Source organism: Engystomops pustulosus, chromosome 1 (genome assembly GCF_040894005.1).
Source record: "Engystomops pustulosus chromosome 1, aEngPut4.maternal, whole genome shotgun sequence".
Lineage (NCBI taxonomy): Eukaryota > Metazoa > Chordata > Amphibia > Anura > Leptodactylidae > Engystomops > Engystomops pustulosus.
In genome coordinates this window covers 173599382-173613924 of record NC_092411.1, presented here as the reverse complement: position 1 = coordinate 173613924, position 14543 = coordinate 173599382, and the positions used below count along the sequence as shown (strand labels likewise).

The window sequence follows — 14543 nt, the reverse complement described above, 5'->3', positions numbered from 1 at the left end:
CTGGGACATAATTCATAGACACTCCAAGTTTGGTATGGGGCTGCAAGGTACCCTGGCAATTGTGTCTTTTCAGTCAAAAGACACAGAGTGTCCCTCTCTGAAGGGAGGGAAATATGAGAAACTCCCCCTCACAGTGACATTACAGCCAGAGGTGGGGGTCAAAAACTACTGGGTTTAAATAATTGCAACTAGGCTTTGTTAAGTTATGAGGACTCTATTCATTAGAAGACTGAATCTCTCCATGTCAAGTCCTCCGGTCAATTTGCCACTCACTATCTGACAGTAAGGGTATTTTGCTTCCTTTTTCCCATAACTGTTTGTATGTATTGTATGTATATTGATTGTAACTTCTTTTTCTTTTATTTTAATCTGATAAGTTTGTTTTGAGTGTTCTGTACTTTTTATGTATATTAAAGTTTTAACTTTAGAAGCCTTTGCTTGTAGCTTTAAAGGACTAAGGTTTCCGAAGGGATTACGTAAATAGGTCATTTAACATAGTATATATAGTGTATGTGGTGATTGCATGTTCTTTGTGAATCATCAGTGTGCATTGTCTGTGTGGTTGAGGTGCCTACGGTCTTCTTAGTATCTTGTGGGTGGTGGCAGTGGTGGGTGGGTGGTGGCAGTGGATTGGCTGGGTGCAGAACGCATGGAGTAAATTTAGCCTTAGGACGTCATTTTGTGGAAGTGGGCCAAGCAGAAGGGATAAACTCTGGCACTCCATAGAGTAGGTGCACCCTATGTTTGGACTCCAGTGTGCGGGGTTCGTGACACATAGGTATACAATGATACATGTAACCTAAATTCAATTCATGGTGATTTTGTCACGTTTACAGGATGATCCGCAAAAAGACTCCATACCCCATTGGAGATTGGCTCTTTTAAAATCAGTGGGGCATCAAGCAATTATACAAAATATTTTTTAATAAAATGTGATAATAAGGAAATAAATGAAGAATCCCTATGGAGTACTTATGGAGTGTTTATTATCGAAATTAATAGGAAATTAGGAATAAAAGGAAAAATGGGAAAAAAACTGCAAAAATTAAATGATTGACAGAACTGAGATTACAAATTCATATGTTTCTTCTGTAATCCTATGAACAGGATATGCAGAACTGTAAGATAAAATATTGGGTAAGGTATAGGTAAAATACTAGAATTAAAAAACAGAAGGGAATAACTAAAATAGAAAATGTACAGTACCCAGGGAATAAGAAAGTTAAGACTGAAGAACAGATAGAAAAACTAAATAATCCCTTAAATGTAGAGAAAGTGGAAAAATAACTTTGGTTTCAAAATTAAATTAAACTCCAGGCTCAGATGGGCTACGAAATGACAATTATAGACAATTTTTGACACAACTTAAACCATATTTGGTAAGACCATTTAAGTTTTTGCAGGAAAGAGGACAAATAGGAGCTATATTAGCTACAGTTGTAATGCCAGACATGTAATGACATGCCAGAAAACTATAGACAATTATCCCCCTGAACTGTGATGTGAAGTTATATGCTTGAATATTGGCAATACGATTGAATGAAGTACTTCCAACTATCGTATCAGCAGATCTAGTAGGATTTGTGATAGATCGTCAAACTAAAGATGGGACACGAAGGGAAATAGATCTTCTACATTTGGCTCGGGTGTCCTGAGGCCCCAAGTGTGTTGTTTGTCTATAAACACAGAGAGAACTTTTGACAGAATACACTGGGGGTACCTGGAAACCACCTTGAAGAAGTTTGGTTTGAAAGGCCAATATCACAAGCCATTTTGGCACTATATTCAAACCCAAATGCACAGGTTCTTGTGTCAGGGTTTTTTTTCAGAAGGATTTAGAATTTTGTACATCCTGATAACAGCTAGATTAAGCATAACTAGGAATTGGAAATCTACAATATTTTCTAACATAAAAGAATTTTGCAATAAAGTTTATGAACAAATGCATTAAGACATTATGCATTTCCCTAATGCCACATCCCCCACCAGGGCCTAGCCTTTTCTTGGGACCTGGAGGCAGCCAGGGCCCAGAATACCAGAGTGGCTGCCGGTTGCGGCCTAGGCACGCTGATGTCGCGGTGCTTGGTATGGGGACGGGAGTGCTGTCCTACAGCCTGGCGGGTCTCCAGCAGGTGGTGTGTGCAAGAAATTAAATGAGGGAGAGGCTGATATAATGAATCTCCCTGGGGCAACCCCTTAGTGTCCGTAGTATATGTCCCTAGGTAGTGGATGGGGAAGCCCTTGATGGTATACAGGGACCAGACGGAGCCAACATTGTGCAAAAGTAACTCACCGTTCTTTATTGGAACAACTGCAGGCAACGGGTCAAACGGTTTCAGAACAAATGCTGGATTATTGGAGAAGTCCAGATTACTGAGGATTGTCATGGAGAGTGATCCTCAGGAGTAGATTCACCAGCCTGGTAGCAGGTGCAGGCTGTGTCCAGGTATGGAAGCTGCAGCTTTAATCCTAGGAAGTAGCTATGTGTGAGACAATGAAGGTGTGTCTCACACTGTCTCTGGTCACTCAGTGTTCTAGAAGATCTAAAAGAGATGCTGCTCCTCAGTCAGGAGCTGGGCCTAAAGATATGCTCCTCTGTCAGGAGCTAGGTTCCACGAGCTCTCTCCAGTAAGAGAGCTGGCTGTCAAGAGGACTTATCACTTCCTGTCCAGGGTTTTTTTTGTTACACTCTGGTCAGGTGGTCTCACTCTCCAATCACACTTCAGTTTACAGATTGGAACATCATTGGATAACAGTATTCAATAAGATTAACCTTTGCCTGTCCATGCAGAAACTACCACTGCTGATTACCTCTAGATGTACCGAATTATACAGACGGCTTATTCGCAAACACTCCTCTGTCTTGCGCATTAACAGGGGTGCTGCACTAGCAAAAAGCATAAAACAATGAGATATTGAAAGAAAAATGGTAGGTGTTGGAGTTTAGACCCTATGTAATTCTGATGATAAATTACTAAGGAAGAGAATATGGGTTTTTTAAATCACCAGCCACAGAAAAACCCAATAAGATGTTTATGTGATGTTTAGAGAATGTACATTTTTTGTATAAATGTTTTTCTTTTTGGATATTCTTATACAGTGCCTTGCGAAAGTATTTGGCCCCCTTGAACTTTTCTACTTTTTGCCACATTTCAAGTCTCAAACATAAAGCTATAACATTGTAATTTTTTGTGAAGAAAAGTGTAGCATGCAATATTTTTCGGCCCCTTTACATTCAGTGCAGCAAACTCACTCCAGTAGTTCAGTGAGGATCTCTGAATGATCAAATATTGTACGTAATGACTGATGATGGTAAATATAATCCACCTGTGTGTAATCAAGTCTCTGTATAAATACACCTGCTCTGTGATAGTCTCCGTGTTCTGTTTAAAGCACAGAGAGCATCATGAAAACCAAGGAACACGCCAGGCAGGTCCGTGATACTGTTGTGGAGAAGCTTAAAGTAGTATTTGGATACAAAAAGATTTCAGAAACTTTTAGCATCTCATGGAGCACTGTGCAAGCGATCATATTGAAATGAAAGGAGTATGAGACCACTGCAAATCCACGAAGACCCAACCGTCCCTTTAAACATTCATCTCAGACAAGGACAAGACTGATCAGAGATGCAGCCAAGAGGCCCATGATCACTCTGGATGAACTGCAGAGATCTACAGCTGAGGTGGGAGACAACATAGGACAACAATCAATTGTACACTGCACAAATCTGGCCTTTATGGAAGAGTGTCAAGAAGAAAGCCATTTAGCAAAGGTATCCATAAAAAGTATTGTTTAAAGTTTGCCACAAGTCACCTGGGAGACACACCAAACATGTGGAAGAAGGTGCTCTGGTCAGATGAAACCAAAATCGAACTTTTTGGCCACAATGCCAAACAATATGTTTGGCTTAAAAGCAACACAGCTCAGCACCCTAGACACACCAACCCCACGGTCTAAAATGGTGGTTGGCGGCATCATGGTTTGGGCCTGCTTTTCTTCTGCAGGGACACAGAAGATGATTAAAATTGATGGGAAAATGGATGGAGCCAAATACAGGACCATTCTGGGAAAAAAAACCTGTGAGAGTTTGCAAATAATAACATATCCAGTTGCTAGAATGGGCAAGTCAAAGTCCAGACCTGAATCCAATCGAGAATCTGTGGAAAGAGCTGAAAACTGCTGTTCACAAATGCTCTCCATCCAACCTCACTGAGCTCGAGCTGTTTTCCAAGGAATATTGGGAAAGAATTACAAAGTATTAAATAAAGGGGGACAAATAAAATTGCACACCCACATTTCAGTTTAACACTTTTTACAAAAGTTCACAATATCCAATAAATCTTGTTCCACTTCACAATTGTGATACTTTTTGCTGTTTGAATCATTTGCTAATTCTGTCCCAAGCAGATCAGGACACCAGAGGATGCTGCAGCTAATGAAACAAGGAATTGGAAAATCCTACAATTTGTACCATATTCATTGGAATTATTATCTTATGATAATTATTTGTGCTGTGTTATCTTTTGCATATTTGAATTTAAAAGAATAATTATATTTAAATTATGTCAATAACTGTTATTTAGATACAAAAAAAAAATCACTTCCAGTATGCAAGAAATAACACCATTACCCTCAATCGCTATCATAGGTGCGGGGGCACAGTATCACCCCAGTATAACAAAAGGCTACATTATACAGATCTGGCCAAGGTTACAAAAATATTTCTGAAGCACTACAGGTTTTTTAAGAGCACAGCAGCCTACATAATCCATAAATGGAAGAAGTTTGGGACAACTGCAATTCTACTTTGACCTGGCTGTCCAGCCAAACAAAACAATCATGGGAGAAGAACATTGGGGCATTTTCCCTTGTAAAACAACAAATGAAGGACTCACAGACTATGTAAAATAAGATTCTCTGGTCTAATGAGACAAATATTGCGCTTTTTGGTGTTAATTTTAAGCAACAATGCACTGCTCATCACCTACCATCTTGCAGGGACGGGTAAGTAAATCTGCCCCAATGACACAGCTAAATTAACAAAGCGGTGGCTTCAGAAAAACTCCAGGACATTCTTGACTGACTCAGCCAGACCCTGACATAAACCGAATTGAGCATCTCTGGAGAGACTTGAAAATGGCAGTCTACCAACATTCACTGTCCAACCTAAGGGAACTAGAAAGCATCTGCAAGGAAGAATGGCAGAGGATCCCCAAATCTAGGTGTGAAAAAAATGCTGCAACATTCCCACGAAAACTCAAGCCATGAGTTTTCGTGGGAATGTTGCAGCATTTTTTTCACACCTAGATTATCTCAAAAGAGTGCTTCTACTCAATACTGAGCAAAGCATGTGAATACTAATGACCATGTGATATTTTAGTTTTTCTTGTTTAATAAATTAGCAAAAATATCTACACCTCAGTTTTTTTTCCTGTCAAGATGGGGTGCAGAGTGTACAGTAATGAGCAAAAAAAAGAACTTTTTTGATCCTACCAATAGTGTTCAATGAGACAAAGAGTGAAAAAAATTGTAAAGGGGTGAGAATACTTTTCATACCCACTGTATATATCATTTTACACCACTCCCTGGGACACCACCCAGCAGAAACCCAGAAAGCCAAGCCAAAGTGCCAGACCAACAATTCAAATACTGGATGTGGGTGTCTTAACCCTTTGTTTATAGCCCCACCAACTCCAAAGACCATATAACCCACCACGATTAACCTGTTTGACACCTCTTACAAGTGTGCCCCCCACCATCTCTAAATCTCCCTCGATACCCTTCAGTAACAAAGTGACCACTTATCAATCCACACAACATTTAGGGGAAAACTGTCAGCCAATCAATAAGCATCATGACCAGATTCCAAATGAAGGTGCCTTACCACAATAGTACCTTGTCTCATCAGAAAGCCTCCCACAGCCATGTTTACTATAAGCTGAGCCTTATTTAACTTCTCCCCGACTGTCCCAATCTCCAATGAAAATGTGGCACAATGTCTGATCAAACAACAAGCAATTCTGGAAAATACACCAACTCCTGCAATGTATAATGCTTGATGTCCCTGATTAATTCCCTGAAAGGTCTAGCTCCAAAATAATTTCCTCCCAGGTGAAGCACTAGAATCTTGGGATCCCAATCCATGTGCGCAAATTTGTGAACCTCCAAGCTGCCTGCAGTTAGGTCATTCATCTGCTCTCTGTGCTGCCCAATACACGTATGAATGGTCAAGTATCCACACAAGATGACTCCACTTGTAATATAAATAATCACATGTCATAAAATTAAGAGATATACTACTTCCACTGACCTCCCCCCTTTTGAAGCTGGACCTTTTTTCATCAAAAACAGCACTACCCCATACCCTTATAACTTGTCCATGTATTCTCAGCTAAATAGGCCCTAATTAACCCCCCCCCCCACTTCTTGGACACTGTCTCCCAAAGATTCTGTGGGCAGTGAATGCCTTCAGCCTGTGTGTGTTGCCCAATATCAGAAACACTCCCACTACAGACGAGAAGGAGAATTGAGTTAACCACACCTGATACATGTACAGCCACCACCCATGCATTCAAAGACAGGCTTTTCAGGATCAGCCGCCTCAAGAGAAAAAACACTGGGGAGCAGAGGCCAACATTAAATTGATAGCCATAGCCACCACTAGATTATTGCAGTGAAAACAAACCCACCAAATATTAACAAGGCCACAAAAACTCAATGGAAACCAGAATTAGAAATGATTCCAACAGAGCTACATTGATAACCCATCCCCCTCAATCCGTTCCTGTGGCCAACTCCCCACATTTCACTACTCTTGGCAATAAGCCCCATAACCGACACACCCATCTGCAATTGTGTACAAATCCTTGTCAAAGTTTTCTACTGTTGCTCTCATCATCAGAGAACTGTCACTGTAATCCCTCCAAAACTTTCCCCACACCCCCAATTCATCCTTATAGTTGGCAAAATTGAGTTTACCCAACGAGGACTGCAAGTCCCTCTGCATCATTTTTCACAAAGACTTGACCCTCACCACATTACCCTCGACGCAATACCTCCACCTTATCCTCAGCCCCTTTGTCCCTTGCCAATGTTACAGCGGAACACGGCACAACCAAATCCATTGTCCCCAACAAAGACCCATACACCTGTGAATCTTTAGACTCTATAAACAGAAAGTCCAAAGAATGGATGACTGAATGTACATATCCCAAACCACCCACTTTTAAAATGAACTGAAAGCATCAAACAGTACTCAAGATATGGAGCATCTAATCGAAAAAAAGCCCTTCCAGTAACATACAAAAAGCGATTGGCTATCAGAGTGCAATGGAAGCAAGTGAAAAGCAGCCTCTATGTCTGTCTTCACCATATTCATGCCCTTCCCATAAACTCGGACCCATTCCACCGCTGTTTTAAAAGACATGTAGGCAACAGCACACAGTTCTAGCTTTATGTAACAGACAGCCTTTTTTGGATACGACAAGAGGGGAATACAGTAAGCCTGAATTTATTCTGCACCTTTTCGGGACCATCCCTAATGGAAATACAATTAAATTGCAGCTGGCGGGTCCAGAAATGGTCCCGCCATCCTGCCTAATTCGACTTCTTTGTACAACTTCTCAGTGACCATCGTGGGTACTGGTGTGCCGACTGAAGGTTGCGTGTCATAAATGGGACCACATTTGGCCTCTGTGTTGTCGCTGTCTCTTCTATTGTAGCAGGAACTAGCATCACAGCAATGCTACCAAGTGCTGGACACAATAATTATCTCTCCTCCAAAACATGTTCGAGATAATTATTGGAACTTTCTGACAGCCAGCAGCATCCAGCACAGAACACTCACTAGGTCCTGCTGCAAACTAGTGTCAGCAAGTTGTGTGCTGGGTCCTTATCTCCCAAGGGCTCATTAGCAGCTGCTATGGCTGCTATGGTAGAAGTTATGCCCCTTATGACAACAGGTAAAATATCTCAATGCATCTGTCCTTTCAAGTTTTGTATTTAATCCTTCCCCTTTCATTCTATTTATGAATCAGCACTGTCACTGTTTCCCTGTTCCACCTGAGCCCATGGATGCAGGCGGCGCACCGCCTGTGTAGACAGGATCTTTCTGGGCCCCAGCATCTTTTCCACCTATCTCTGCATTCACTCTCCATCCACTCCCGCCGCCACTCCACCAGTTCCGCTCTACCACCATGCTGTCTCATCTACTTTCAGATGTAAAATGGCATCTGTTATCTTGTGTCTCTGATTTTATTCCCTCCATTAGCAACTGCTTTGATGTCCCTCCCACCCTAGTTATCCGAGTCAACCCTAGTAGGATACAAGCCTTCTGGGACCAGGTATTCTCCACCTACAGTGCATGCTGGTGACTGCTAAATAAGTAACCACCTCTCCTAAACTTGCTTTGCTAATGGTATTACCAGGTTTGATAGATGAACAGAAGGGGATAGGTGCTTTATTTCCTGACTGTGGATTGTTCATATCAGAATAGGGAGTAAAAATGTCACACATATTTTTGATGGAGGAACTTTCAAGTGGGTAGCCACTTAACGGAATGTTTTCGATTAATGTGGCAAATAGGATTCCTTTTTCAATCTAATGCTGCATAGCACAATTTGTTTGATTGAGACTTCAAATGACAATATTAGACCCTAAATTCCCACTGTCTTTGTCTACATTTTATTACTACTTTTTTATTATAAAGTATTAATGAAATTGATTGAACATATGAGATAATTGTGATTTTTCTGTCCCTTGTAGCACACTCTTTTTCTTACTGGTTACTTTACCATCAATGTAAACACTCATAAAAGATATTCATTTTCTGGCATTTAAAAATCATAATGCGTTAATATATTAGTGATCATTTTTATGTATGGTTCATATGCATTTTAGTTGCCATGTAGTGTTTTTAGATATGCCAATCGTTTCCTATTTTTAACACATCAACTCAATTGATACAACAGGGAGATGCTTTGGAACAAGCAATCATAAGCCAAGCACCACAGGTGGAAAAACTCATTGCTACAACTGCTCATGAAAAGATGGCATGGTACCATGGGAACATAAGTAGAGATGAAGCTGAGCGAAAACTTTACATAGGAGCACAGCCAGATGGAAAATTCCTGTAAGTATATTGCTTCATAACTTAATGAAGTATTCACACAAACAGTTCAACAGAAACTTTGACCTGAATTTGCCACCTCCAATTTGCCATTTATGAAAGACATACAAAACGCAACTGAACATATTTTATTTTATTTGAAGGGGGACTTATTGGCACTATTACATGGCGGTTTTCCAAAGGTTGAAAAGCATGGCTGCTTTCTTCCAAAAACAGCTTCTACTATGACCAAGGTTAGTCTGCGGTATCGCATCTAAGCTTAATTTCTTTGCAGCTGAGCTGCAATCCCAGCACAAATAATGGTCAGGCACAAATCATGGTCACTGTTTTTAGAAGAAAGCAGCCATTTCTTTTAACCACCGGACAACCCTTTCAAGCCTCTGCATTCATTTAAACATTGGGAAATTCTGCTGACCTATGATACATAAATAAACAAAACATAAAAATTTTTAAAACTCCCAGTGGCCCGAGATGCTTGTCATAGCATGTGTCTGCCGGCTTCCAATATGCACACTGGAGCTGCAGAAAGCTAAAAAAAAGGTGTCATGGCTACTGCTTCAGGGGACTGGGAAAGGGCGAGTATGGAATTTTTTTGTTAATACAGTGTACATCGGCTGCATAAATAGGAATTGAAGAAAGAAGAAGTAATTTTTGTTCCCCTGTGAAATGTTTATGATCCACATATTACTTCTCGCTAGTAGTAGAGCACACAGGAATATGTGGAACATAAAAGTGCTCTTTTCAGTGAATAGCATGCATTACTACGTGGATCATAAAGGTGTTGTTGTAAGTGAATAGCATGCAGTAATACATGTAGCATAAAAGTGTTGTTGTCAGTGCATAATTCACAGTCATACATGGATCATAAAAGTACTCTTCTCATTGAACAGTAGACAATCATCAGTGGATCATAAAAGTGTTGTTGTCAGTGAATAGCACATAGTAATGTGTGGATCAAAAAAGTGATCTTCTCAGTGAATATCGAGCATTTGATAATAAAAGTGTTTTGTCAGTGAATACCATGCAGTGATATGTGGATCATAAAAGTGTTGTTTTGTCAGTGAATACCGCACTGGAATATGGGAAAAAAGTGCTGTTGTATGTGAATAGCGCAAATTAATACGTAATTCATAAAAGTGTTTATGTCATTGAATAGTAAGCAGTAATATGTGGATCATAAAAGTGTTTGTCTCACTGAATAGAGCACAGTAATACTTGGATCATAAAAGTGTTGTGTATAGTGTGTGGTTATATGTGGATTATACAACTGGTCTCTCAGTGAATAGCGCACACTCGATAATAAAAGGGGTTTTGTCAGTGAATCGTGTGCAGTAATATGTGGATCCCGAAAAGGCTCTCCTAAGTGAATAGTGAGCATTAATGTGTGTATTTTTGTAAGTGAATAGCATGCAGTAATACATAAATCATAAAACTCTTGTAATTAAAAATCATCGATACTGCACAAAGAAAAAAGATGTGTGTCATAAGGCAAAGGTTGCAAATATATAATAAATCTTTATTCAGCAATTACAAAAAGATCTCTAACAGAGAAAAGTAGACACATTGAAAACAATTAAAAGATGCACATAAGTACATATGACCAACAAATAGTTTTATTATCCAGGTAGGGTCAACCAGCAATACACCTCCTCTACTAGCGAGTAGCTCCTGAACTGCCCCTAATAGTTAATAAATATAAGTAAATGTCACATGCATGATACCAACCAATATCAAATAAGTATGGAAAACACAACAGTCTGTACAAATAAATATACAAAAGTGTATGTCCAAAATGCTTAACAATCAAATCAGAATAGCTGATGTGGTTAGAAAGAATACACTGTCATAAATAACAGGTCATATAAGAGTGGAAGGTTTACAGGTCAGCGTCAAATTAACTGGTAGATGGGGTGGTAAGCGGATAGAGAAGAGGTGGAGGGCTCCTCACACGTTCCGTCTCCTGCTGGAGACTTCCTGAAGAGTGAAAGTGCCCCCTAAGATGCCCAGCTCCCATAAATACCCCCACTGTACTCACCAGCAGGTGTAGAATGGGCTGAATCAAGTAGCATGGGACGTCACAATAATCCACATATGAGCGCCAGAAGTGACGAGGTGCAAGTGAGGAAGTGAAAAACATTGCAATATTTAGTTGCTAGGTATCACAGACCCCACTTACTGGAGTCCAGGGAACCATGCAAATTAGCCCTTAAGCTCCGCCCCAAAATGGCATTCTTACGCTAATTCCTACTCTCTTAGCACACAGCACACCCAGTCAAGTGAATCCTCATGTCAGGGAAACCAAAGGCATCCGAATCCCAGACACCACACCCCAAGCACTCACAGCCCAGGGGGCTCACAAACACACTATGTACCCCCCCCCCACTTACGTGCCTATGGAACGCTATTGCACAGAGCCACTTTGCACCCCGCTACAGTCACACTTTGTCACAGCTGCCACCACACCTAGTTATACCAGGACTACACCAGGACTACACACATACACCCAGATATATACTTTTCTAGGTGCTGTACAGATCACCTAGAACCCCACTGTCTATAGCTACTGGTAGCACACAGACACTTACACGGTAACACAGCTTAGCAGTAATACACCTCTCCAGAGTTCTGGAAATGTATAGACCACAAGGAGAAACTTATTAAAGGACTATTTATTATGCAAAATAGGTACAATGCTTAATAGTTACAAAAATGGTGAAATAACAGACATACATAGTAGCAAACATTAAACTAAAAAGGGACAAAAAAAGAAAAAAAGACCGCTTACCAATTGGATTGGCATAGAGATCCGCGTTGGAGACTAACCAGAATTCAATGGCGGCATGTTACTTTTAACTAACCACCTGATCCACCCCTTGGGCATGTGTGAGTTACATGGCTACACCTGATCAAGATGGAAAGTTGGGGACATATTTCCAAATCATGTAATATCTTCTCACATGGGTCTCCTGAGAAGAAGATATACCCCAGCATGAATTAACAAATATAATAATACCAAACACCATTCTGAAATGTTGACCCAATGGCCTAATAGCCATTTTCTAGGCTCCCTAACTCTGAAATCCTTGCTGCTCGACACCCCAGGACTATAAGGGGATGCTGATCCAGATTCGTTGACCAGAAATTGAAATATCTGATTTATGACTAAGTTTTCTTTGAAGTATAATTTTGTCATGTTCTTAAGTAGCCAGACAGACAGAGTAAACCAATTACCAATTATTTTGATAAGGGTGAATAAGGGGATAAGATAATAAAGGGAATCACAGAGGGGGTTGGGATCAGTTGACCTACTGCTAATTACATTATTTTATAGGGGAAAGATAACTTCCTCTTAACACCTATCATAAGAAGGGACCTCATAACCCATAATTTATCACATTGGGTTTACAATAAAGTATCTAAGCGCACATGATTTACTCAATGGTTAGACGAGTATAGATTGATCGATACTGAATCAAAAAGATGTATAAGGTAAACACTGACAAGTCATTAAAAAGCATGCAACAATGTGTAGATCATGAAAGTGCATTCTCAGGGAATAGCCCGCAGTGGATCATAAAAGTGTTTTGTCAGTGAATAGTAAGCAGTAATTTGTGCTTCAAAATAAATTTTCTCATTGAAAAGCTAGCAGTAATATGTGATTCATAAACATGTTGTTTTTAGTGAATAGCACACACGACTAAGTGGATCCATGTATTAAGAGTGTTCTTCTCAATACACCGATCATTAACATGCATGTCTCAGTGAATAGAGCACAGAAATATATGTGTCATAAAAGTCTTCTTCTCATTAAATAGAGCACACTAAATATTAAAAGTGTCAGTGAATAGCGCACAGGAATATGTGGATCATGAAAAGGCTCTCAGTGAATAGTGTGCAGTAATAATTAGATCATTAAATTATTTTTGTCAGTTAATTGTGGGCAGTAATACATGGATCATAAAATGGTTGTTATCATTAAATAGTATGCAGATCATGAAAGTATACTTCTCAGTGAATAGCCTGGTCTGAATCATAAAAGGGCTTCCTCAGTGAATATGGAGCAGTAATATGTGCATCAAAAGTGCTCTTCTCAGTGAATAGCGAGCATCAATATACAGATCATAAACATGTTGTTTTAAGTGAGTAGCACACAGGAATAAATAGATCATAATAGTGCACTTCTCAATGGATAGCAAGCAGTTAAAAATGGATCATAAAGGTGTTTTTATCAGCATGCAGCTTGCAGTTAAACTTGGATTATAAAATTGTTGTTGAATATTGTGCCTTAATATGTGCATCATAAAAGTGCTCTTCACAGATCAGATGAGAAAAGTGTTGTTGTCAGTAAATACCATGCAGTGGATCATAAAAGTGTTGTATATATATATATATATAATTAAAGTGCTCTTTTCATTGAATATCTTGCAGTAATATTAGTAACATAAGAGTGCTCTTCTAACTAAATAGCACGCAATGAATCATAAAAGTGTTTAGTCAGTGAAAATCATGCAGTAATATGTTAAACTTAAAAGTGTTTTTTTTTTCAATAAACAGCGCCCGCTGGATCATGAAAGTGATCAGTGAATAGCACGCAGTAATACATATATCATAAAATTGCTGTTTTCAGTTAATAGAAGCAAAACATGGATCATAAATTTGCTCTTCTCAGTGAATAGTATGCACTGAATCATAAAACTGTTTTGAAAGTGGGTAGCGTGGATAGTAAAAGTGAAAAACTTGTAGTCATACATGGATCGTAAAAGTATTGTCAGTGAATAGCACACAGTAATACATGGATCAAACAGGTGCTCTGATCAGGGAATTGCATGCACTGGATCATAACTGTGTTTTCAGTGAATATTAATAAGCAGGGTTGGACTGAAGTACTTTGGGCCCACCAGGGAAAATCATTTTTGGGTTCCCACCCTTTTTTTTACTAGAAAGAATACCAAACTACTAATAGAAGTGCAAAACAGATAACGTTGTAAAGTATTAAACACATTTTTAATTTATCAGAGCAGAACTGTTCTAGTTGCTTATGGCAACCAATCATTTCAACCTTTCATTTTCCCACAGCAGCTTATGAAATTAAATCTGAGCTCCAATTGGTTGCCATGAGTTATGTTAAAAGATAAAAAACGTTACTACTTGCTGAACACAGATGCGTTTCATGCCTTTTGACCAAAGAATCTGAATTACAAACGTATCATCAGAATGCGGCCTCTGACTGTGTTCATACTCTTCACTTGAATTACATTAAGGAAAGCAATTCCAGCACAGTGTGGAGGAGATTCTCCAGATCACATCTGCATATACAGTGAAAGACTTGCAATCAGGGGACACCTCCGCGAATTGTGTTTCTAAATGTAATTCAAATGAAGTGTGTGAACGCAACTATCAGGGACCTTAATGTGGC

At 39.5% G+C, this 14543-nt stretch overlaps 1 protein-coding gene across 3 annotated transcripts in view; it reads left to right on the top strand.

Moving 5' to 3' along the window:
- ZAP70 (zeta chain of T cell receptor associated protein kinase 70) overlaps positions 1–14543 on the top strand; it is a 156367-nt gene that overhangs the window by 60096 nt on the left and 81728 nt on the right. For all 3 annotated transcript variants that reach the window (XM_072113891.1, XM_072113889.1, XM_072113890.1), the window contains one exon: positions 8970–9130. In XM_072113891.1, the coding sequence (XP_071969992.1) occupies positions 8970–9130 (161 nt within the window). The remainder of the gene's footprint in view (positions 1–8969; positions 9131–14543) is intronic.